The sequence below is a fragment of the Ostrea edulis genome, chromosome 2, assembly GCF_947568905.1.
Source record: "Ostrea edulis chromosome 2, xbOstEdul1.1, whole genome shotgun sequence".
Classification (NCBI taxonomy): domain Eukaryota; kingdom Metazoa; phylum Mollusca; class Bivalvia; order Ostreida; family Ostreidae; genus Ostrea; species Ostrea edulis.
In genome coordinates this window covers 17,084,942-17,111,919 of record NC_079165.1, presented here as the reverse complement: position 1 = coordinate 17,111,919, position 26,978 = coordinate 17,084,942, and the positions used below count along the sequence as shown (strand labels likewise).

General features: G+C 35.3%; 1 protein-coding gene across 1 annotated transcript in view; it reads right to left on the bottom strand.

Annotated features, from left to right (window-relative positions):
• LOC125680655 (uncharacterized) overlaps nucleotides 1–26,978 on the bottom strand; it is a 30,347-nt gene that overhangs the window by 550 nt on the left and 2,819 nt on the right. The window contains exons 2-11 of the mRNA XM_056156242.1: nucleotides 19,946–20,017; nucleotides 17,309–17,466; nucleotides 12,876–13,091; nucleotides 10,688–10,814; nucleotides 9,894–10,012; nucleotides 9,696–9,813; nucleotides 7,229–7,769; nucleotides 1,256–1,489; nucleotides 509–590; nucleotides 221–366 (exon numbers count right to left, since the gene is read on the bottom strand). Coding sequence (XP_056012217.1) covers nucleotides 7,613–7,769; nucleotides 9,696–9,813; nucleotides 9,894–10,012; nucleotides 10,688–10,814; nucleotides 12,876–13,091; nucleotides 17,309–17,466; nucleotides 19,946–20,017 — 967 coding nt within the window. The 3' untranslated portion in view covers nucleotides 221–366; nucleotides 509–590; nucleotides 1,256–1,489; nucleotides 7,229–7,612. The remainder of the gene's footprint in view (nucleotides 1–220; nucleotides 367–508; nucleotides 591–1,255; nucleotides 1,490–7,228; nucleotides 7,770–9,695; nucleotides 9,814–9,893; nucleotides 10,013–10,687; nucleotides 10,815–12,875; nucleotides 13,092–17,308; nucleotides 17,467–19,945; nucleotides 20,018–26,978) is intronic.

The window sequence follows — 26,978 nt, the reverse complement described above, 5'->3', positions numbered from 1 at the left end:
ACTATAAACACACATGTCAACCTCCCCATTATTATGTCAAAATCACTGTGATACAAACGTTGGTGTCATAGCGAGGAATCCATGTACACACAGAAAAGGAGCCTATGATATCATGAATGTATTTACACAAAAAGCACAAGTTAAGGTTCTTTTAAAACATAGAACAATCATGTATACCTTCAAATTTATCTAAATTAAATACAAACTAGATTACACATACACATCCAAGGTGTGAAGGTGCCCCTGTGAAGAAGATGCCCTTTATTACGAATTAACTGTATCCTGTCATGGAGTCCACAGGTACTTGTACGTCCATTTTGTAAATTTTCTTTCGCTATTGCGTCATTTATAGTTTTCCTAATCCAGCTAAATTCATAAACATGTAAACATGAAAATTGTGATGATTTATAAATCAATTAGTTTATAAATAGCAATAGCTTTCAAATAGAAAGAGCTTTCCTTAAAATACTTTACCGCATCAAGTGTCTACTCTCGTGACATGTCTTACTTGCAGTAGGATTGACAACTTCTTTCTTTCTCCAGTTCAGGGAGATCCAGTTCATCCATAGACACACATGAGGAAGAATTCGCTGCAAGCACAACCCATTCACAAAACTGTACACCGTATGTAACTTTTATGCTAATTTGATGGTTGAATTCTTTTTAATGTATTTCATTCGGAAAATTATTGAAAGAAATATTATTGATACATTATCAAATTATAAAAATATGTCTTTATGGTTTGTACGTTTTCCTCTGTATGAATTTTGTTTCACGTCCCATTTTAGAATTGCTACACTGTGTTGAATCGTCCACGGGTCCACGTATGATGTAAAGTGCCGCAAATTTTGAACAATACATGTCGTAACTGTGATTTATTTTCATTGTCACTGTGCCTCTGTTCTATCTAATCATATCCAAAAACAGTGATATTCAGTGTTAAAGCCAGACGATCTTCAAAAGAAAGGTCACCACCTATATTGAATTGCTAAGTTTGACTCGATGCGACAATTGGAACCTTGGTTTCAAGATTGCTGTGCAACCACCTTCACCACAAGGCACGTACATGTACGAACTTATGTTTGGTTAATAACAATGCAAGGCTATATGTACGATACATTACTTATAACAAACTGGTGTGAACAATCTGAAAGTGATCATTAGCACTACAACACTGCCGTCATTACACTGTAGAAGTAAATTGACACCCGGAGTAAAAATTTTCATTTTACTGAATGATAATTATGTAATATACCTGTGACATTTACGTCACAAGGAGGTATTATGCACCGATCCCAGACTACTTTCCTGTTCGTTGTCAAGCACCATGGTTCGTCAGAATCAAAATCTCGGCAGAAGTTCTCGTGGGCTTCAGGATAGGCCCCGTAGTTGTGTTCGTGTGGGTATTGTTTGTCCCACGCCTGGCACGCAAAACCTCTCTCTGTCATGTTTTGTGTTCCAAGATAACTAACTCCACGGATTTTACAATCTGAAATTTACCACAAAACTCTTATGATTGGCTAAATATCGAATAATTAGTGTATGATATCTTTTTTTGGAATTCCACTTTGCTTGAATTATGAATAAAGTTCAAACTTTATTTTTATGCCCCCGAGATCGAAGATCGGGGGCATATTGTTTTTGTCCTGTCTGTCATTCTGTAATTCTGTCAATATGTCATTCTGTGTGAAACTTTAACCTTGCTAATAACTTTTGAATAGTAAGAGATAGAGTTTTGATATTTCGCATGAGTATTCCTTGTGACAAGACCTTTCCGTGGGTACCCTGTGACCTTGACATTGGAGTTTGACCTACTTTTTGAAACTTTTAACCTTGCTAATAACTTTTGAATAGTAAGTGATAGAGCTTTGGTATTTCATATGAGTATTCCTTTTGACAAGACCTTTCCGTTGGTACTAAACCTTTTGACCTTTGACCTACTTTTTTTTTTTTTTTTTTACATTGGTCATAACTTCTAAATGGTAAATATTAGAGCTTTCATATTGTACATGAGCATTTCTTGTGACAACATCTTTCTACTGGTATCAAGATATTTGTCCTTGTGACCTTGGCCATCTTCGGAATTGGCCATGGACGGAGGCATTTGTGTTTCACAAACACATCTTGTTGATTTTGGAAAAATAATGTACAGATGTAACTTCTATGACTTTACGGAAATCTAATATATCCATTACATATACTGGATGGGTAATCCTATCTCTTAATGACTCTGTATGCGCTTGACACCATGTTGATATCCAGTAGTATATATGTGTTTTAAGATAATGCTAATATTTGTCACCTTCATATAAGATATTTACCTATTGTCTGATGTCAATGGAGATATAGCATTTATTATTGTCCGGTGTTTGTGCTTTTATCGCTACGTAATTACTGTGTAATGTTAATTTAGACAAATTACTAATAATTGTGCGATTTCTTCATGGTATCATTGTTACTTTGTGATATTTATATAGACATGTCAGTATTAATAGCTGCAATAATGTAGCCATTTCCAATGTTTGGTGGAAGAGGGCGACAACTCCTCAAGGTATCTGTGATGATGGAGATGCGGGAGTGACTCTTCGAGCATTCCAAGCATTTCCCGGCTTTTCTTTACGTGATTAAAATGAGATTGTATGTTTCATGGTCAATATATTAATTCATAACCTTCAACTTACAATTTGTAAGGCTCTATCCCTCCCCCTCCTTTTTTCTTATTTTTAGAATTTTGAAAGATCCCAGTTTCTCGATTCATATCTGTGCGTTATGTTTGATCGTCAAAGTATTTGCACATGCCTATATACAAAAATGTAAGGTAGTTTTACTCCATTGGATGAGTACAGGAGAGGAAGCGATTTCGTCGGTATTGAAAAAGTTTGAATTTTATATCAAGTGACAAAACACTAACAGCAGAATGTAATTTGTTTTCTGCCATCATATAATTTTCCTTTCTTTGTCAATTTGACCTTTTATCGCCGGTTGGCAATGTTAAGGTTTATCAGAAGTTCTACGATATCTCGCTATAACAACCATGGCAAATCAGACGAAGAATTTTGCATGTTGCACGGTATCTAATGAAAACATCTTTATAAGACACGCTATTCATAAAAAATATTTTGTACCATTGCAAAGATCCTTTGGAATTTGTAGCCCTTTCCCGAGCAACGTCAGAAGAAAAAAATCGGAGAGGGCTACATTGATGCAGCTGCAGTAATATATGTGCGATATTTGTGTGGTGTTGTCGTTACTTACACGTTGTTCACATTTATTGACAGCATATATTGTGAGAGAATTTTTCTTTAAGTAGGAAAAGTTTTCGCCTTGTGAGTTTGACCTTGGACTGTTATCTACGTTTTAAAAACCCGACGTTGGTCATAACTTTTGCATGGATGGTGATAGGCCTTTTATATTTCAAAAGTGTAGTTTTTGTTTTTCTACGCAATGCATGATATCAGTGTTAATGGCTACTTAAGGTATTCAATGTATAATGACCATATTTCATATCTAATAAATGGATGGTGGAATATTTGTAATCATGGTATCATTTTGAAGGGTTCATCAAATAAAAATAACCCACCGTAGGAATTTTCAAAATTTTGTTTACTGCTTGATTTATTTCACCTAGAATTTAACATTGAAGTATATGGGAAAACATGTATTATTACAATATTTTAAAAACAAATTATATTTTCATACTAATCTCTTGGTAGAAAGTTACATACACTTTCTTTTTATGAAAATATGAAATAAAATTAATCATTGACCACACACATTTTTAGAAAATTAGATTTTTTAGCTCACCTGAACCGAATGTTCAAGTGAGCTATTCTGATCACATTTTGTCCGGCGTCCGTCTGTCTGTCTGTCTGTCCGTCTGTCTGTCTGTCTGTCCGTTTGTCTGTAAACTTTTCACATTTTCGACTTCTTCTTCAGAACTACTGGGCCAATTTCAACCTTACTTGGCCAAAAGCATTCTTGGGTGAAGGGCTTTCAAGTTTTTTCAAATGAAGGGCCATGTCCCTTTCGAAGGGGAGATAATCACAAAAATGCAAAAATAGGGTGGGGTCATTTAAAAATCTTCTTCTCAAGAACCACTAAGCCAGAAAAGCTGAGATTTACATGAAAGCTTCCTGACATAATGCAGATTCAAGTTTGTTCAAATCATGGGCCCCTGGGGTTGGATGGGGCCACAATAGGGGATCAAAGTTTTACATACAAATATATAGGAAAAATCTTTAAAAATCTTCTTCTCAAGAACCACTAAGCTAGAAAAGCTGATTTTTACATGAAAACTTTCTGACATAGTGCAGATTCAAGTTTGTTCAAATCATGGCCCCTGGGGATAAGATGGGGCCCCAAGGGGGGATCAAAGTTTTACACACAAATATATAGGGAAAAACTTTAAAAATCTTCTTCTCAAGAACCACTAAGCCAGAAAAGCTGAGATTTACATGAAAGCTTCCTGACATAATGCAGATTCAAGTTTGTTCAAATCATGGGCCCCGGGGGTTGGATGGGGCCACAATAGGGGATCAAAGTTTTACATACAAATATATAGGAAAAATCTTTAAAAATCTTCTTCTCCAGAACCACTGAGTCAGAAAAGCTGATTTTTACATGAAAACTTCCTGACATAGTGCAGATTCAAGTTTGTTCAAATCATGGCCCCCGGGGATAGGATGGGGCCCCAAGGGGGGATCAAAGTTTTGCACACAAATATATAGGGAAAAACTTTAAAAATCTTCTCAAGAACCACTAAGCCAGAAAAGCTGATTTTTACATGAAAACTTTCTGACATAGTGCAGATTCAAATTTGTTCAAAGCATGGCCCCCGGGGATAAGATGGGGCCCCAAGGGGGGATCAAAGTTTTACACACAAATATATAGGGAAAAACTTTAAAAATCTTCTTCTCAAGAACCACTAAGCCAGAAAAGCTGAGATTTACATGAAAGCTTCCTGACATAGTGCAGATTCAAGTTTGTTCAAATCATGGCCCCCGGGGATAAGATGGGGCCCCAAGGGGGGCATCAAAGTTTTACACACAAATATATAGGGAAAAACTTTAAAAATCTTCTTCTCAAGAACCACCAAACCAGAAAAGCTGAGATTCACATGAAAGCTTCCTGACATAATGCACATTCAAGTTTGTTCAAATCATGGGCTCTGGGGGGAATCAAAGTTTTACATACAAATATGTAGGAAAAATCTTCTTCTCAAGAACCACTGAGCCAGAAAAGCTGATTTTTACATGAAAACTTTCTGACGTAGTGCAGATTCAAGTTTCTTCAAATCATGGGCTCCGGGGGTAGGATGGGGCCACAAGGGGGATCAAAGTTTTACATACAAATATATAGTTAAAATCTTTTTCTCAATAACCACTGAGTCAGAAAAGCTTATATTTACAAGAAAACTTTCTGACATAGTGCAGATTCAAGTTTGTTCAAATCATGGTCCCCGGGGGGTAGGATGGGGCCACAAGTGGGGGGGGGTCAAAGTTTTACATACAACTATAGAAAAAAGCTTTAAAAGAACCATTGGGCCAAGGAAGTTGACATTTACATGAAAGCTTTCTGTCATAGTGTAGATTCAAGTTTGCAAAGGGTAGTTTGGGCCATAATAGGGACCAAGGTTTTACATGCAAATATATATGGAAAGTTTTCAGATATGGGCCAAGGTGACTCAGGTGAGCGATGTGGCCCATGGGCCTCTTGTCTTATTTTTACAAACGGTAGACAACTTTTCCAAAAAATCTTAAGTGCAAAAAGGTCAGCTTCTAATCATTACCAGTCATGTGAATTTCATCTGCTTTACTTTCATCATTATTTAACAATAAACTTTTAAGTTGATCTAAATCCTTTAAAATTGTTCATTATCCTTTCATTATACATGGAATACCTTAATGTGTAATGTAAGTGTGATTATAACGTTACATGCTCGTGTTTTATTACTGTGTGGTATTAGTGTGGGATTATCGTTTCTTGATATGTAATATCGGTTTGGAGTTATCGTTTCTTGTTTGTGAAATCCACGTGGTTTATTACACTGCTATGTCATGTCGGTGTGATACTCTAGTTACCAAAGTGGTGGTTTTCATAAAACACTGCGTAGTGACGACTTAGATAAAAAAGTGAAAACCAGTAATAATGATCTATAGAGAATAATACATGAAAAAATTTACCAGCCCGAGGACCGTATACCCAATGACTGATATTGGTCGAGGGTTGATATGTAGTGTGATACAGAATTTATCATGCATTGTTTTCATTATATATTTGAAAACAGTGAATTTTAAGTGATCATTAACGGATAAAAGTTAATAACAACGATTACTGTTTTTGAATGATTTAAGATATCTAATGAATACATATACCGGTATATGACAGAAGATAGCAATTTAGATAAATTTTTCAATTCTTTATTGTTTTATAATACTACCGATCTTTGCTAAAAAATATCGTTACATTTTGACCAACTCTATCAATTCCTCGAGTTTTCCAATTTTCCTCGCTAACGATCCTAGCGTCCCCCCCCCCCCCCCCATTTCTATATTTTTCCACTTGTTTACAAAATTATATCGTCTGCTTCCAAGCAAAAAAATTCCGAGGTACTCTGAATGAAAACTACAGGTGTTCCAGAAACGTACGATAAAGGGTGAAATAAAGGATATATGGTGTTTGATAGAGGGCGTGTGCCCGTGTAGTTCACATAGAGGGTATGTTGTCGGTACCTGACATGGAGGATATATTGTCGGTACCTGACATAGAGGGTATGTTGTCGGTACCTGACATAGAGTGTATGTTGTAGGTACCTGACATTGAGTGTATGTTGTCGGTATCTGACATTGAGGGTATGTTGTGGGTATCTGACATTGAGCGTTTGTTGTCGGTATTTGACATTGAGGATATGTTGTCGGTACATGACATTGAGGATATGTTGTCGGTACCTGCCATTGAGGGTATGTTGTGGGTACCTGTCTTTGAGCGTATGTTGTCGGTACATGACATTGAGAATATGTTGTCGGTACCTGCCATTGAGGATATGTTGTCGGTACCTGCCATTGAGGGTATGTTGTGGGTACCTGTCTTTGAGCGTATGTTGTCGGTACCTGCCATTGAGAATATGTTATCGGTACCTGACATTGAGGGTATACTGTGGGGTACTTGACATTGCCGTGTTGACGGGTAGCATTATTCATGCTATAGAATAATATTTTGCAGTACTTACCGACAAGATAAGTAACCAGGAGACTTCGGTTGTCCTCAATATACAAGGAAATATTTTGTGATGTATTATCTAAACAAAAATAATGAGTTGAGAAAAGATTGCAATAGCGTTCTATACCGATACGTCTGTATTTGTTTAATTAAGTTTCACTTCATTAACGAAGAAAATGTTTAACTCACATTTTTTGCATAGATTGCATTATATTTTATATTGCATATTGTACTAACCATTCTGTCTTGTTTGCGATGTGGTGTTGCCTAATTTACATGTCGAAACAAAGTTAAAAAACGTTATTTATGTTAAGCAGGTAGCTGCTAGATTTATCAAAAGCAATATGAATATGAAGTAGGGCGAGTAAAATGAAATTTAGATTTAAAAAAAAACTTATTGATATGCCTCACAGTTGTATTGTTTGAATCCTGTGTGCTGGAGCTCTCTTTGCAGTCGGCTGGAAACAAAGTTCTTGTCATATTCTGTGATTGTTTCATCGGTGATCTCCATCAATTGTGACAACTTGCAGTTTACAAACACCGACACTGACCTAAAACATTATTAATAATAATTTGAATAAATCGTAGCTTTTTCATGTTTCTAGAAATATATAATATCAGTTTTTCCTCTATTCTAAACCTGTAACTATTATAAAAGTACAATCTTTCAATGAGGTCAATCCATAAATATATCAACCTTATTGAAATGTGCATCGACGAACAACGATGTGCAATGTGCATTCCTTCTGCTCTGTTGTAAATATTTGTATCGATTATACCGAATCACTCATTAAGTAAGTAGTTAAGTAACTTTTATTTAAAGTCGGTATCATTTGCAGAGAACAAGTAACATGAAGCAGAATTTATTAAAACAAAACTTCTACACGAGAAGAAACAAATATCTTGCTCACTACGACATTCCGAGATACCGACGACGTTTTATCTATTGACAATGCTAATTTTCATTCATATGTCGATTCGATGCAAGGTGAAGATAACGAACAGTGATCAATCTCATAACTCCTACAAGCAATACAAAATAGATAGTTGGGCAAACACGGACCCCTGGACACACCAGAGGTGGGATCAGGTGCCTAGGAGGAGTAAGCATCCCCTGTTGACCGGTCACACCCGCCGTGAGCCCCATATCTTGATCAGGTAAACGGAGTTATCCGCAGTCAAAATCAGTGTGCCAAGAACGGCTTAACAATCGGTATGAAACACGTCAGACAGCATTTGACCCAATGCGAGGTTGTATTGACGAACTAGATCGTTATAACGACCATATAATTTGTGAAATGCTGACTTCAATCGAGACTGTTGAAATCCCTGTACCATCAACTTGTTTGTCAGTAGCTTACCTCGATTTAAAAACTGACTATACCCAGAACAAGCTCTTGCAGATATATCCCAGTGAACTCGAAATAAAAGACACCACAGAGTCATCCATGTCTGCTTCAAACTTTATATATTCAAAATAGATATTAACCACAAACTAACAGCTCACCTTTATGATAAACGGGATGAGTTCAGTTTTTCCATCGTCAACTTCCCATATTTATGTAGCAATATCCCATTACCACTTGCATATGGTGTTTATATCTCTCAATTGATTCGATACGCAAGAACTTATTCTGCGTATGATCAGTTTGGAAATCGAGGCCGGCTACTGACAAACAAGTTGATGGTACAGGGGTTTCAGAAGTCTCGTTTAAAGTCAACATTTTGCAAATCCTATGGTCGTTATAACAATCTAGATTGCAATACAGACTATCATTGGGTCAAATACTGTCTGACGTGTTTTCAACCGATTGTTAGGCACACTAATTTTGACTACGGATAATTCCGTTTTCTTGATCAAGATATAGGGCTGACGGCGGGTGTTACCGGTCGAGAGGGGATGTTTACTCCTCCTGGGCACCTGATCCCACCTCTGGTGTGTCCAGAGGTCCGTGTTTGCCCAACTATCTATTTTGTATTGCTTATAGGAGTTACGAGATTGATCACTGTTCGTTATCTTCACCTTGCATTGATCACTGTTCGCTATCTTTACCTTTCATGAACTAATAAGCTCTTCAACCGACTTTTGCTTCATATTTTGTGACTTTGAATTATTGTTTTCCCCTGTTGTGTTACGTCACATTTAATCATTTTTCACTTCTATGGAGACATCACTAGACGTAGGTAAAGTGTGATCAATTTTAATTTAGTTATATGTGACACTCAGAATAGTAGCAATGAAGGTTTTACCGATCGTGACTCAGCACCAGCGTTTTGAGGTCGTATTCGACAGGTCCACTACTTTCACTTTTAATGCTGAGTGCATTTAGTCGTGAAGGTCTACATATAAATTTTATCCATTGAAACGTTGTGTGCCTTTGTGATTCGACAATACATTATCAATGTCGGGATCGGATTTTAGGTTTGTATAGAAATTTACTCACTGATGTACTTATGTTTAATCAGAAATAGAATACCTGCAGAATTGTTCCCTTGTTTCAGAAAAAAATATGGTTTTCAGATGTTTTAGGCAAAATTGGTCCTTTTGCATTCTTTTTGTCAAGGGCTCACGCTGGTTGTTCTCAAGTAAGTAACCTGAATTTAAAGGAAAACAATATCTAAGGAATGACAAAACAATTTACTTTCACACATGGAATTAGAAAACAAAAACTTACATTTCTCAAACATTTGTTTGGAGTCGTCTGTCTGTAATGTCAAGGCTCTGGTCATGGTTCTTTTGTCTGGACACCGTATTTTCTTCACCTGTATTGTCTTCACAAGGCTTTGTGCGAGTCTGTTAGGAAACAGTATAGAGGTTTTCACTTCGATTCACGTATTACAATGAAATATCAGATTAGCTACTTAAAATATATAATTCTATATACCCTTAGGTAATATGTACGACCCCTTATCACACTATAGAAGATACAACATCAGATTCACATCATTGATATTATAAACATGCTGATTTATTTCCGAACATAATATAGGACTCATGGCGGGTGTGGTCGGTCGCAAGGGGATATTTACTTCTTTTAGACACCGAATCCGACCTCTGATGTGTCAAGAAGTCCATGTTTTCTTTATTTTTAACCTTAAATTCTTTATGGGATTGATGAGATTGATCAATGCTCGTTATATTCACTTTTTCATTGATGACTGTTCGTTATCTACAATATGAAAAGTGAAGACAACGAACAGTGATCAGTCGCATAACGCCTATAAGCAATAAAAAATGGAGATTTAGGCAAACATGGACCCCTGGGTATACCAAAGGTGAAAACAGGTGTACGGAGTAATCCGTAGTCAAAATCAGTGTGCCAAGAACGACCTAACAATCTGTATGATATACGTCAGACAGCATTTGACCCAATGATAGTATGTATTCGGAAACTAGATCGTTATAACGATCATAGAATTTGCAAAATGCTGACTTAAATTGAGATTATTTCATATATGACTTTCTTACCCACAGTGAAGCAGCGATGGCGGCACAAGGGAGGTTAACTCTCTGTATATACACTGCAGCCGGCTGTACAGGGACACAAATCCGTATCTCTTTTCCAGAAATTCATCATTTATACAGGGATTATCACCTGCAAGGTTAAATAAAAATGGTATGTCATATAATCGTATTATATGTTGTATGTATTCAATGTGATAACAAATATCAGAATGAAATAATAATTGATTGATTGTTTCTTTGTTTTACGTTACGTTTATAATTTCATATTAAAACGTCACCAGCTATAGGTTAAGTACCACAAATTTAACTATCAATAGTACTCAGGGTCGTAGCAGTGACAGTTCTGTAACGTGTCAAAGCCTGTCGAGACACGGGGCCTCCGTTTTTAATGTCATATCCCAAAGACCCATGATTCTCATTTCTAGATATGAAAAGTTTTCCGTAAGAGCTACATATATCTACGTCCTATGTTTGATGCGGTCATGTCACAAGCGGGTTTTCGACTCATGATCTACCGGTTACCAAGCAAACGCTCTACCGCCGAACTACCTAGTTGCAGAACTGTAGCAGTTTGAAAAAATTGTGACGGAACAGAGAGCTACAGATCCACCCCTCATAAAAACCTTCGATTTACGGCACCGAAAAAAATGCACACAGTTGACGCTTTATATCATTGTATTCTTTCATCGCTGTCTTATAAATTTAATATAAAAAATTCTTAACATATTTTCCTACCATATGTCTGTCCAAACATACCTTCAAATATTCAATAAAGCCCCATGCAAACCGAAAAATCACAGCTTCAAAAGATTTCGTACGTTGACGTAGCCAGGTCAGATAGCCAGTCAATCTGAACTATGTTGCAATTTGTGTCTATTCATAATATTCGATACGAGTGATGTAACCAGTCTTCATTGATCATAAACACGAATAATCAATAGCGAACATGAGGTTTTCTTAAGGTAAGATAAGCTCTTGAATATCAAAAATGCTACAAAAGCCTAACCTGGTCCCTTACACTCCATTTCAATAGTGAAGTGTAAAACCAGAGTTGAACGCCATGGATTAAATTTTTACTTCAATAATTATTATTTAACAGAACTGAGATGATTTCATCCAATATATTTCACTAAAATATTTGTAGGGATAATAGAGTTTGAGTATGGGAAGGCACCAGGGTTCGAATTGACTGGCTATCTAACATGGCTACATCAAGAAACAGAATCCGTTGAACCTGTGCGTTTACGGGTTATATGGAGCCTTAATGAAAATCTGAAAGTATGTTTGAACACAAGTATAGTATGGGAATATGTTAAGAATTTTTTAATGATAGATGTATGAGTCTCATTTAAAGTCAGCATTTCACAAATTCTATGGTCGTTAAAACGATCAAGTTTGTCAAAATAACATTTTATTCCGTCAAATGCTGTCTGACGTGTTTCATACCGATTATTAGGCTGTTCTTGGCACTCTGATGTTGAGTTCCGATAACTCCGTTTACCTGATCAAGATATAGGGCTCACGGCGGATGTGACCGCTCGACAGGGGATGCTTACTCCTCCTAACCACCTGATAACACCTCTGGTGTTTCCAGGGGCCCGGATATGCCCAACTCTCGATTTTGTATTGCTTATAGGAGTTGTGTGATTGATTACTGTTCGTTATATTCACCTTTCACGAGACAGCGATGAAAGAATGCACCAATACAAGGCCCCAACCGTGCGCATGTTGTTATGCGCCGAAAATCGAAGGTTTTTATAAGGGGTGGATCAGTAGTTCTCTGATCTGTCCCATTTTTTTCAGAGAGCTACAGTTCTGTAACTATGAGCTACTGCAATCGGTCGGAAATAACAATAATAATAATGCTACTCGTAGTTGTGATAGGAATTATAACATTATAAATTGATTAAAGATAAACACGGAAATTACTTCAAATCAATTGATTTTAAAAATAAAATTTGTTTATTTCTATAATTCTACGGTTCTTTATGTATTATTCAGTTCAGTATCCAATTGTCATGCTGTGACTGACTCACGGAGGGTGTGATTGGTCAACGGGAGAAACTTGTTCCTCTTGGGTTCCTGGTATCTAAGGATCCGTGTTTGCCCAACTCTTAATTTTGTATTCCTTATATGAGTTATGAGATTGATCATTTTTCCTTATCTCCATCTTACACTGAAAAGAACTTACTACAAATGGGAACATCACATGACATCAAATCCGATTGCTTCCTTGGGAAACACACAGGTTCATCTGCATAAAGATTTGTGCAGTGGTTTTCCTGTGATTTAACCATTTCATCATATTTTGTCTGGTTTGTTGTTGCCTTTTTCCATGTTTTGCATGGTTTCCCACTTATTGTCTTGTTTCTTTTCCCTCCGTAAAGCTGACCAGGAATTCGACAATCTGTATAATAAAAATGGTACGTACGTATTTCATTTCACAATTCTATTATCATTGCTATACATGTACATCCTGAAATATGACACCAGTGATTAATACAAACCCATTTAGTTTATCTACTGACAAAATCGCAATATATGTTTTAAAAAAAATTGAAAGAATTTTGTGTTACAATCTTTTTTCAATAAAGTTGTTCATTTTACAACGATTTACAAATGTTGTATTTTTTTTTTGTCAGATGTTAGCACGGTAGATGCTGTCTGTAGTAAAGACTGGGGTAGCCGCAACCATTGTCGATCATGAGAATCGAACTCGAGTCACAGGGGTGAAAAGTTAGAGTGTTAACAACAACAACATCAATCTAACAAAATAACTGGAGACTTGTATCAGGTATCCAGATGTATGAAAGCAACATTCATTGTGAGTAGATAGAGACAAAACTCGGGCAAACATATCACAGGATGATATAATGGTTTTTGATCTATTCCGGATTCTGACGTAAACTCCAGAAATACTATGTTGTCCTATAACGACATAATCACAAGTATACATGAAGACAGTATCTTACCTTTTAGTAGGGTATACGTACCGCTCTTATGTACCTGGTCCCACCTCTAGTGTGTCCAGGAGTAAATATTTGCCCTATTCTGAATTTCGTATTCTTTATATGAAATATGAGATTGATGACTGATCATTATATTGGACTTTTCATTCTTTTTTTATTTTACCCTATTCTCAGGGTTTTTTTTAAAAAGAATAGCTTCATAGAATTTATGAGATTGATCACAGTGTGTTATGGTTACCTTTATCTACTCGTATCAAGCCATACCAAGATTCAAATGGCTTTGCACTAGGGATTTCAACGAGCATACAGATACTCGACTATTGCGCGGTCATACTGGAAACTGAATTGGAAACATAATGTCTAAAACTTCAAAGATTATGATTTAAGGAAGTTAACGCCTGAGCCTTTAAGTACAATAGCGCAGGTTGCCAACCCCAATTTTTCTTTTTAATTTCCTAATTCTCCTTCAAAATTTATTCAAAATCTTATACATGAGAAGAAAAACTCTTGCTGTGGACTTTAATTCGAGATGCATATGTATCGACGAAGTATTATCTATTAACAGTAATACTTTTCATTCATATGTCGATTCCATATATCTCTGTGAACTCGAAATAAAAGACTCCACAGAGTAGCCAACTTCTGCTTCATACCTAGATATTTTATTTACAAGAGGCCCATGTGGGCCTAAAATCGATCTTCTGATACATTGTAGAACAGGCAAAAATTATCACTAACCAAGATCATCAATTAACAAGGTTTTAAAGACCTATCACATGATAGTGTATGAAGGGGATATCATACAGTACACTATTAGATTAGACAATCAAAATAATTACAAAATGAACCTGACAATTTAAATGTAACTGTCCAAACGTCTATACACTGAGGACTCAAGATGCATCAAACGACAAGTCAAATAGTATTCAAATATAGCCGTCAAATTCCAAAAGAAGGCCACAGTGACTTACTTTTTGGTCGACACACTCCAAAAACTCAAGATGCATCAACAGACAAAGTTTGATAATTGAAGTCAAATAGTATCTGAAATATTCAGATATAAACGTCAAACTCCAAAAGTAGGTCACCGTGACCTATTTTTGGGTCGACACACTCTGAAGACTCAAGACCCATCAACTGAGAAAGTTTGATGATTGTAAGTCAATAGTATCTGAAATATTCAAATATAGCCATCAAAATTCAAAAATAGGTCACGGTGACCTACTTTTTAGTCAACACACTCTGAAGACTCAACATGCATCAACAGACAAAGTTTGATAATTGAAGTCAAATAGTATCTGAAATATTCAGATATAAACGTCAAACTCCAAAAGTAGGTCACAGTGACTACTTTTTGGTCTACACACTCTAAAGACTCAAGACCCATCAACTGACAAAGTTTGATGATTGTAAGTCAAATAGTATCTGAAATATTCAAATATAGCCGTCAAAATCCAAAAATAGGTCACGATGACCTACTTTTTAGTCAACACACTCTGAAGACTCAACATGCATCAACTGACAAAGTTTGATAATTGTAAGTGAAATAGTATCTGAAATATTAAAATATAGCCGTAAAAATCCAAAAGTAGGTCACGGTGACCTACATTTTGGTCAACAAACTATGAAGACTTAAGATGTATCAACTGACAAAGTTTGATGATCCTAGCTTTCATAGTGTCCAAAATATGCATCTAAAATTGAAAATGTGAAATTTGAATGTCTGCAAAATTCAAAAAGTAGGTCATTGTGACCTACTTTTTTAAAATAAATATGTTTCGATGCCTCTAAACGCATCAACTTGCAAGGTTTGATGATTCTAAACCTATCTGAAACAACAACCTAAAACGTATTCATAAATGATTAGCCATAAAATTCAGAAAGTAGGTCATGGTGACATACTTTTCACATGACGCACTTCAAGGTCCCATGATCCATCAACTGACGACTTTTAATGATCATAGGCTCAAAAGTGTCCAAGATATGCATCAAAATCCACTTAATAATAATTACCTGCGAAATTCAAAAAGTAAATCACCATGACCTACTTTTGAAACAACATGATATAAGGTCTTAAGATCCATCAACTGACAAAATTTTATGATCCCAGTCCTTATATTAAGCAAAATATCAAAGTTTTAACAAAACAAAATTTAAGGTCAACTTTGAAGTGACCTTGAGACCAAACCCTTTGCCCCAGGATGATGCCTTGAACAATTTTTTTTTTATCTACAACCTATCCTCATCCTTATGCATACGTTTATTGATAATTTGCCCAGTGGTTCTTGAGACGAAGATTTTTTAGCAACCACTACTTTTGTTTGCATTTTCCTAATTATCTCCCCTTGTTAAAGGGTCACAACCCTCGTTTTAGTACAAATGAAAGCGCTTTGGCCAAGGATACACTGTGACAAATTTGACAAAAATTGGCCAAGGGGTTCTTGAGATATAGCCCCTTTTCCAAAAAGTTGACGCACACCGCACACTGCACGACACACATATGGCCATATGATTAGCTCTTTGAGCCTTTGGCTCAAAAGAGCTAAAACTAGATATTAACGGCAAAGTAATAACTCAACTTTATGACAAACGGGATTATTTCTGCTTCTCCGTCGTCAATTAATAACTCAACTTTATGACAAACGGGATTATTTCTGCTTCTCCATCGTCAATTTCCTATATCTATGTAGCAATATTCCATTATCACCCAGATATGGTGTTTATATCTCTCAACTGTTTCGATATACATGTATAAGAGCTTGTTCTGCATATGATCAGTTTCAAATTGAGGCAAGCTACTTACAACTAAGTTGATGGTGCAGAGATTTCAATAATCTCGTTTAAAGTCAACATATTGCAGATTCTATGGTCGTTAAAACGATCTAGTTGGCCAATGCAACCAATCGTTTGGTCAAATACCTTCTTACGTGTTTCCTGCCGATTGTTAGATCGTTCTTGGCACACTGATTTTGACAACAGATAACTCCGTTTACCTGATCAAGATATAGGGCCCACGGCGGGTGTGACAGGTTGACAGGGGATGCTTACTCCACTTCGGCATCTGATCTCACCTCTGGTATATCCAGAGATCCGTGTTTACCCAATTCACTATTTTGTATTACTTAAAGGAGTGCTGAGATTGATCAATGTTCGTTATCTTCACCTTTCACTGAATACTGCATTGTCATATATATGTCCTCAGCTCCCGGTGTGGCTGTGTATGCAATAATGAGGAACATACATACACATCCCATACAAGGCCACTAACATAATGAATTATGTACATGTATCATGCTGGATATTCGAGGTACATGATTTCTTGATCTAATTGTCTAAAATGACACCAAATGATGATAATCACGCATACTGACCTTCGGATAAGTCATTTCTAAATATATGAGGTTAAGTGGCTACCTAACAGAACAGCTTAATGACAAATAGAACAACTTCATCTTCTCTATTCTCAACACCCCATATCTAAATAACAGTATTCCATTTTCATCTATTTATCGAGTCCGTATTTGCCCTGTTCTTGGTTTTGTAATCTTGATCAGTTTTGTGAGATTAATCATCGTCCGTTATCTGCACTTTTTTCATGGATATAAGCTTTTCAGGCATGGAATATCGTTTGAAATTCAGAATTATTCATTCTTACCACACCGTATGTGTGAAAGCTGAAGTCTGTGGAGCCATTTTCCTTTCATGTATGCAGGGGCACTACATATTGCGTTCACTTTCAAGTATCTCATGCGATAGGAATACAGCAACCATTTTATATTACAGTCGCACAGCACCGGATTACCATCCATATACCTGTAAAAACATTTTTACCAATCACTATGCATATTGTAGAAAACAAATGTCGGACTAAGTATGTATGTTTATATAGATATCATATGGGGGTGTAGACATTTCCCTGGATACGCCCTTTAAAAAGTCAGATGAAAGAACACGATAAAACAAAATTGCAAACCATTTTATGAACAAGTTGACATTATACTTTTTCAAAATAATAAACATTCATAATTCTTCTAATGACAACAATGAAATTCAACTATCTCGTTTGAAGTCTGCATTTCGCAAATTGTTTGGTCGTTATAACAATCTAGTTTGCAAAAACAACCTGTCATTCGGTCAAATGCTGACTGGCGTCTTTTATACCAAAAATGTTAGGCCGTTCTTTACACACTGATTTCGACTATGGGTTAATCCGTTTATCTGATCAAATGTTAGATCTTACGGCGAGTGTGACACGTCGACAATGGTTACTTACTCCACCTATGTACCTGATTCCACCTCTGGCAGGTCTAGGAATCCGTGCTTGCCCAACTCTTCATTTTGTATTCTTTATAGGAGTTATGAGATTGATCACTGTTCGTTATTTTCACCTTTTCATTAATAGATTTAGATTAAATCCACCAGGAAGTGATAAACATCAACGGGGATATTACTAGGCATGTGAGAACAATTATTTACAAGGAAAACAGAATGAAGAAGTTATGGCAAGAATTTGTTGGAATAGCTACTTTCCGAAAAATAATAATTCATCAGCAGATTGGGGATGTTTAGAAAGAAAGGGGAACATGATGCAATAAGGGACTGCTGTTGAGATCAACAAAGAAGAAAAACACTAACATGGTTACAAAAAGGTGGTTTAAATGAGTTCTGCCATTCACTAAACTTTCCGGAGCTTTCTGTAGAATTTCTGCCAACTAAATGGCATAGCTTAATCGTGTGCTTTCCCCTATATTTTCTAATGTCTATTCGAACTTAATCATGTGCCTTTCCGTACATTTTCTAATATCTAATCGACTGTATGGTAAGGGATTGCTCATTCGTCTAACGGTCTGCATTAAGACGTAATGACGTTTAAAATTTGTTGTGGCATAGTTTTGAGAGGGATATATTTTGGCAGGCCCTAACAATTTAAAAGTAAATTACGGTTACGTCTGTAAAGGAGGTTCTAAACTTGTGGTACACTGTACTTCACCTACAATTGGTGATTTCCGAATATTTGTGAAATCAGCACATATACAATGGAAAATAAAAAGATTTGTTCCAACAATACTCCACAAATAACCCATATTTTCACCAATAAATAAGTGTTGAAAGCACGTTTTATGGTATAAATAAAATAAGACTTCCACAATTATAGCATGAATATTCAATTGCATTATTCCAATTGTTTGAAAATTTAATATCATGTGTGTTGTATTATATATACCAAGTTTAGCAAGTCAACATCAATATTATATAAAACAAAGACAGCAATGAGTATTACAAATATAGTATCTGATCTAATCTATGGAGGAGAACAACTTAGTATTTTGTAAAGAATAACGAAAGTATATTAATCACCTGAGAATATCTGTTCTATCAAATTATTTCATCCTGTATGAATATACAGAACCATAAACAGTTGCCTAATACATGCGTAAATAAAATCTATTTGTATGTTTGGAAAGAAAATTACACACGTAACTGAAGAATGGAATACAACAATCTGAGTCCTCTCTCCTTTCCTTTATTTATCGAAAAGGTTTGAATTGTTATGTTTTACTCTTTTCCGAAGGTTGTAAGTTTGATTCAGGATCATACTTGCTGCTGAAAACAGATATTTCCATATCATATTTGCCGACAAAACGAAAAAATAAAATAGAAAACACTGTCAACCATCTTTCATTTGCTTGCAAGACATTTTCGCGAGGCCGTCTTTCATTGTTTCTTGCATTTTATTGAAAGAATCTCGGTTACTGCAAATAACTTCACTTATAAATTGTAAAGTAAAGTCGCAAATAATAGTTAGGTTGTAGTAACTGTCCAGATCTAATCCCTCTATATCATGTAGCGAGTCAGGATGTAACAGCGTTCACGAAAATTGAAACCGAGTAGATTGTTTATACGTGTTTCATACCGATTGTTAAGCCGTTCTTGGCATACTGATTTTGACTGCGGATAACTCCGTAAACCTGATCGGGATATGGGGCTCACGGCGGGTGTGACCGGTCGACAGGGGATGCTTACTCCTCCTAGGTACCTGATCCCACCTCTGGTATGTCCAGGGGTTCGTGTTTGCCCAACTATCTATTTTGTATTTCTTGTAGGAGTCATGAGATTGATCCGTGTTCGTTGTCTTCACCTTACATGCGAAAATGTGACAGACGCTCAATTATTTCATTTTGGTAAGTGTAAATGCATTTTCTTGCATTCAGTAAAAAGTCTATTTTTGTCATAGGATCATCGTATTATTCCGGGTTTATTTGGATTCAAACTTAAAGTTAAATTCACTTACTGATATCGTAAATGCACCAGATTGGAAAATGCTTTTTGTGGTATCTCTTTTATATCATTCTGCCTTAGGTACCTGACAGAGAAACAACCGTATACTTTTAGTGCCAGCATTGACTCTGATATATTTAAATCAATGCAATCATATTTGTTGACTTCAGCTTCTCCGTCGTTAACATCCCATATTTATGTTACAATATTCCATTATCACCTACATAATGTGTCTATAATTCTCAATGAATTCAATACGCAAGAGCTTGCTCGATCAGGTCTTGATCCAATTTCAAATGGAGGCTGGATAATGCAAAACAAGTTAATGTTATATGGGTTTCAACGATCTCGTATGAAGTCGAAAGTTCACAAATTCTATGGTCTTTATAACGATCTTGTCTGCCAATACAACCGGTCATCGGGTCAACTACCGACTAGCCTGTTTCATACCGATTGGTAGACTTGGTTTGATTGTGGATTATTCCCTTTGTCTGGTCGGGACGTAGATATCGCGGCGGTTTTGGCAGATCACTGGGAAATGCTTGCTTATATTCGGCACCTGATCCCACCTCTGTTTTGTCCAGGGGTCCATGTTTCCCCAACTCTTAATTTTGTATTCCTTATAGGAGTCGTGAGATCGATTACTGTTCGTTATCGTCATCTTTGACGACATTGATTTAAAGATATACAGATGTTTAAAATTGAAATCGATACCATCACAGGTTTCCGATAAATGTGGTCATTTTATCTAGAAATAAATGATACATAAGGTGCCACCATTTAAAACAACAAATAACAATCTTCATCACTTGTTTACTTTACTATATGTATATATAATAACAATCCCCAGATAGTATGGAAACTAGATCGTTCTCATAGGGTGAAAATATAAGAATAGCATTAAAATCCAGTGTGAAGACTACCAAAACAAGGAGTACTTCATCTTGTCCCCCGCCGCAAAATGGCTGAAATATTGCCAAAACGGCTTACATCAATCAACCAGCTTGTCCATCGTCAACTTCATATATTTATGTAGCAATGGTCCATTTCAACAAGCATATGGTGTTTATATCTCTAAACTGATTCGACGAAAGGTGAAGATAACGAACACCGAACAAACTCATAGCTTCTATAAGAAATAAAAATAGACAGTGGGGGGGGGGGCAAAACGGACCACTGGACATACCAGAGGCAGGACCAGGTGCCCAGGAGGAGTAAGCATTCACTGTCTGATACTCAAGAACAGTATCTGACTATGATGGGCGTTTTAATTGATGTATACCACTGACAAATAAGTCTAAGTTACATGTATTTCAAAAATCTCTTTTACAGTGGGCATTTTACAAATCATATGGTCGTTATAAGGATATAAACAACAGCAACCTGACATTACGTCAAATTTCGCCTGATTGCTTCATTGCAATTGCTAGACGTTCTTCACATACTGATTTTCACTCAGGATTATTCCGATTCCTCAATCAAGATATAGAAATTGGAGTAGGTGTGACCGGACGACAGGGAATGAAAGAAGATAACGAACAGTGATCAATCTCATAACTCCTATAAGCAATACAAAATAAAGAGTTGGGCAAATGTAATTACACTTTCTAGCACCTAACCCCTCCTCTGCTGTGCCAAGGGATCTGTATTTGCCCTACTTTTATTTTCTCCGATTCTTTATTGGAACTATGAGATTAATCACTTTTTGTTATCTTTACCTTTTCAACTAATGATTGTTTTTCTGATACACAACTTAGCATTACAGCGTTAATGATAGGTGAAGATAACGAACAGTGATCAATCTCATAACGTGTTGAATATCATTACCAGAATAAACTGAGTGCTGTTGAAAATTGAAACCGAGTTGATTGTTTATATATGTGTACATGTAACAGACTCTGAATTGTTTGATTTTGGTAATTGTAAATGCATATTCTTGCTTTATACAAAAACGTATAATGTTTTTCAGAGGATCATCCTTTCGTTTTGGATTGATTTTGTTTTTGTTTTTTAAATCAAGTAAAATACACTTACAACCGTCGCAAATTCACCAAACTGGAAAATGCTGTCTGTGGTATCTCGCTTATTTGATTCTCTGATAAGTACCTGAAAGAGAAACAATCCTACACTGTCAGTGCCAGCGCAGGCTCTGATATAGCTAAATGAATGTGATCATGTTTATTAAAATGTTATGGACAACGAATGCCACGATCCGTAAATATTACTTTATTTCTTCACAAAATGAGTTTCAAACATTATGACATTGTTTTCAAAATATCTTAAAGATAAACAGATGGTGATAATTGAAATCGGTACCATCACAGGATTTTGAAAAATGTGTCCTATGGAAATGAATGACACGCAAGCAGTCGCCATTTAAAACATCAAATCATAATCTTTAAAACTGCTTTACTGTAGATAAAATGATATCACAATGTCTTATCTGTTCTAGTCAAACATCGACACCGCAGTATGATGAACCCTGATTTTCGAAGTTTTTCCTCTTCATGTGTTTACTGTTATGCTACTTGAACGTATTTAGGATTGTTCCAATGTGATTTTAAGCCAAAAAGGCAAATTTATCATTCATACATCCGCACTGAAATGAGATCAGTGTGCAGTTGTAAAACTTCCAGGTCGTTCTAATAGAAGATAGGTCAATGAATTGTTTTAGTTCACATTTCCTTCATTATTCGTTTATTCCTCAGTCCTTGGTTTTGACTGCATGTTACATTATTTTTATGCTGTTAAATGAATTGACAACATATCAATTGTATACAGTCTAACAGTTTACTGATGAAATGTCTGTTAAATTTTAAAAAAAATGATAGATTAATTAAATTCTGGGGCTTGTAAACAATGAATTCCCCATTCTTTTCTTTCCACAGTCAATATCAATAAATGAGAAATGGCCTGTTGCGCTCGCCGTTCGCTTTTCTTTGGGTTATCAAAGTCGAGTAGCCAGGACATACATATTCACCGGGTAATTACACTTACAAATAAGGTCATATCTATACTCTCCTCACACGTTGTTTGTAGTACGTTCTGACTAAACATGGTCTTTTCTTTCATCCACAGAGATAGATTATAATGAAGGTTATGTCACCAGACTCAAGATTAGACGTATCACAGTGATATCCAGTGTTTTTTCTTTCTGAATTTCGTTTCAGTATTTCTTACAAATGCCCAAATGAGAAAAGGGTTTTCAAAAAGTTACAGAGCTGTTCAATTGCGCTAAGAGTATTTATATATCGCCAATGACGTAACCATAAGATATTGTGAACACGCTTTGCTATATGGCTCATAGGAATTACTGATAACTTTCGTAAAATGATTGTCACTTAAATCAACACCTTGAATACAAACCATTATAATATAGTGCGAGATGATGGTCTTGTGCTAACCAATAACTAGTTAATACAAATACAGGATATTTAGTGCATTGTATACATTGTAATCCATTATGGAATAAAACTTTTTTCTTTTATAAAACTTTTTTACTTTTATAATTTTTTTAAAACATGAAATTCGAATAAAATGATGTACAAGTTTAAATCAAAACATGAAATGACGCCAAACAACTAGATTTCTTGAAATTGAATTTCGACCCCTTGCAATACAACTTTCATCATCACTGAGTTTGATCTATTCTAACATTTTTTTGTCAATGTTTTCTTTAATTTTTCTCAACCTTTACACTTCCATTGGAATGCAATTAAGCGCGATATTCTTATATATATATATATATATATATATATATATATATATATATATATATATATATACCGCAATATTTGAGCACATATTCTGAAGTGACTCCAAACAACAATATTTATTGCAATTGAATTCGGACCACGTAATTTAATCACTATTGAATGGCATGGTAAATATGATTGTATTACGTTCGTTCCAGAATGGTTTAATCATATTATTGTGTTATGCATCTTTTTTTATACATTTATATGAATGCCTAGCGCTAAGGGTCGTAGCAGTAATGGTTATTTAGTATCTCTATTGCTGAACTTTATCCAGTTGAAAACCTTTATGTCAATTTTGAAAGGATTTTTCAGGGACAATATTTTGTGGCGGAAGGAGTGATAGTCTCTGATTCATCTAATACGTCTTCTATTTTTATACTCCTATACGTGTATTTCAGTTTTATAATTTATGATACAAGTAGTTGAGACTTGGAATTAGTTCAACTGTTGTAATGTATCAATTTTGTTGATATTTTTTTCCAAACAGAACACGAATTCTTTAAAAAGTTTAAATTAATTTCCTCGACATTTTGTATGAAAATTCATTAATTTCGCCAATAATTTAAAAACGTGATCTCCAACTCCCACTTTTTAAAGTTCCATCTTAAATTTTTAAGACATGATCTGGAAAATCATGTGAAATTTTAGAAATTGACATTACTCCTAATATGTCCTTTTCATTTCTCAAATTTGATATCATGATTTTTTTTTTTTTGGTATCTCAAGTGCAAAAAGTTCATTATTATTTTTTTCCATTCCTAGTATGAAACTTTCCTTTATCTGTAGTGTTAGAAGACATTATTACGTATCTATTATATGTAATGATTGATTCGTGGTGCTTATGTTGTGTTTACACCAACAGACAGATCGATTTAACTGAATAAATTTTAAGTGCAAAAAGGTCATGTTTAGAACACTGTAGCTCAATAACAAGTGTTGCCACCCCGGTTTTTCTTTTCAATCTCCTAATTTTCCTTCAATGTAAGAGAAATCAAAAATGCGCTTCCCAAAAACTGACATTACTCCAAATCTCAGGTGCGAACCTCTTTAAACTACAAAATTAACATTTCACTGGTTTGATAGTAAACATAAAACTCTAGTCTTTGCTTACATAACACAGAGCTAAGGTTTCAATATTGTTTTTATTCTTGCATTCAGAAGGTCAAAATTTTGTCTGCCAACATTAAATGAGTATTAATTTGAATGTTTCACATCAAAAATGAAAAAAAAAAAAATAATGAGCCGGTTCCCTTTAAACAACTCTTTTCGGATACATTACCAAAATAATAAAATAGATATTTGAAATAAAGTACCATAAAAAAGTAAATATATGATTCGGTGCAGATTTAGCAAAATGTTAAATGTCTCCCTAGAGGGATGGCCTCCACATGGCAAGAGCTGAACAACATAATCTAATTAGACATTCTTTACATGTTTAATTAATTTATGGTTAACCCAATATCAATTTTATTGATCATTCCATGATATCATATATGAATTACATTTAACATAGCTTTTGGATAAAAAAAAATTACTCCCCTTTCCTGAATGCGGATTTAATGTTTTTATCACAGTTTGGTTCTCTTAACAGTATCTCAATTAACTTTGATGTACCAAGAAAAAAAGGACGTAAAACCGTTTACGTTATTAATTAGTGATATAAGGGTGTCTTGTGATTATTGATAGGACACAATATTTGACGATTATAAATGTTTGTACTTAGACGAGACAAAACCAAAAACAGGAAATGTGTTTTCTTCGAAAAAATCTTTGGGACTACTTTTCACCCTGAAAAATAGATAGAATAAAAACTAATTATTGAAAAACAAGAAATGATTGTAAAACATGTATGTCCCCTGTGGCGCAAAATTGAAAAGGTTTATAACACACATCATTTAATTGATAGTAGTACCAAATCAATTTAATATATTGAGCAGACAATGTCTTCGTATGTTCGAAGTGGATTGACCATGTCACCTTAAGTCAATGGGGTCATATATACTCTTTATATTGTACAAGTGTACCAAGTTTGGTGTCAATCAAGCAAATGATTCTTAAACTATAGGAGACAATATATTACTATGTCCAGTTTAACCCTTGACCTTCGACCATATGAACCCAAATTTTATAAGGGTCATATCCTCCTTAAGATGTACAAGGTACCAAGTTTGATGTCTGTCAGACAAAGGTTTTCAAGATATTGAGTTGACAGTATATCCCTGTGTCTAGTTTTTTCCTTGAGTTATTGTAAAAAAAATCTTGTTAAAAATAAATTATTTCAAAAGTCAAGTTATAGATGAATGATTACTGATACATTAACGGCAAACTGACAACTCAACTGCATGATAAACGGGATGATTACAGCTTCTCCATCGTCAACTTCCCATATTTATGTAGCAATATTCCATTATCACCTGCATATGGTGTTTATATATCTCAACTGATTCGATATGCAAGAGCTTGTTCTGCGTAGAGCAAGTTTTTAAATCGAGGTAAGCTACTGACAAACAAGTAGATGGTACAGGGGTTTCAAGAGTCCGATTGAAGTAAGTATTTCGCAAATTCTATGGTCGTTATAACGATCTAGTTCGTCAATACAACATATCATTGGGTCAAATGCTGTCTGACGTGTTTCATACGGATTGTTAATCCGTTCTTGGCACACTAATTTTGACTACGGATAACTCCATTTACCTGATCAGGAAATTGGGCTCACGGCGGATGTGACCGGTCAACAGGGGATGCTTACTCCTCTTAGGCACCTGATCCCACCTCTGGTGTGTCCAGGGGTCCGTGTTTGCCCAACTATCTATTCTGTATTGCTTATAGGAGCTATGAGATTCATTACTGTTCGTCATCTTCACCTTGCACTTTTCAAAATATTGAATCCAAGGGCAATAAATCAGTTTCTATTGATTTCTTTATCAAGTCTATTATGCGATGATTTCCTTTATTTTTTAGAGATTTTGTATATTTTTGTGAAGATACAGTTTCATGAAATTGTTATGAATGCTACTATATCGTCATAACTAGTTCGTATGGAATTTTGATAACGCTGTTTAAAGAAAATTGCAATTTTCTGACGGTGATATATGATTCTGTTTATGAACGTCTCACATCTTAAAAAGCATGATGACCTATGTATTTTATTTGACAATTTGTTAGTTTTAACTCTAATAAATGGAAATGAATACACATTTTAAACTTGTATCAGATAAAACTGCAAGTATGGAGTTACTTTAATAAAATTAAAATTGCTTTAATTTTCATAATACCTGAAGTTTGAAA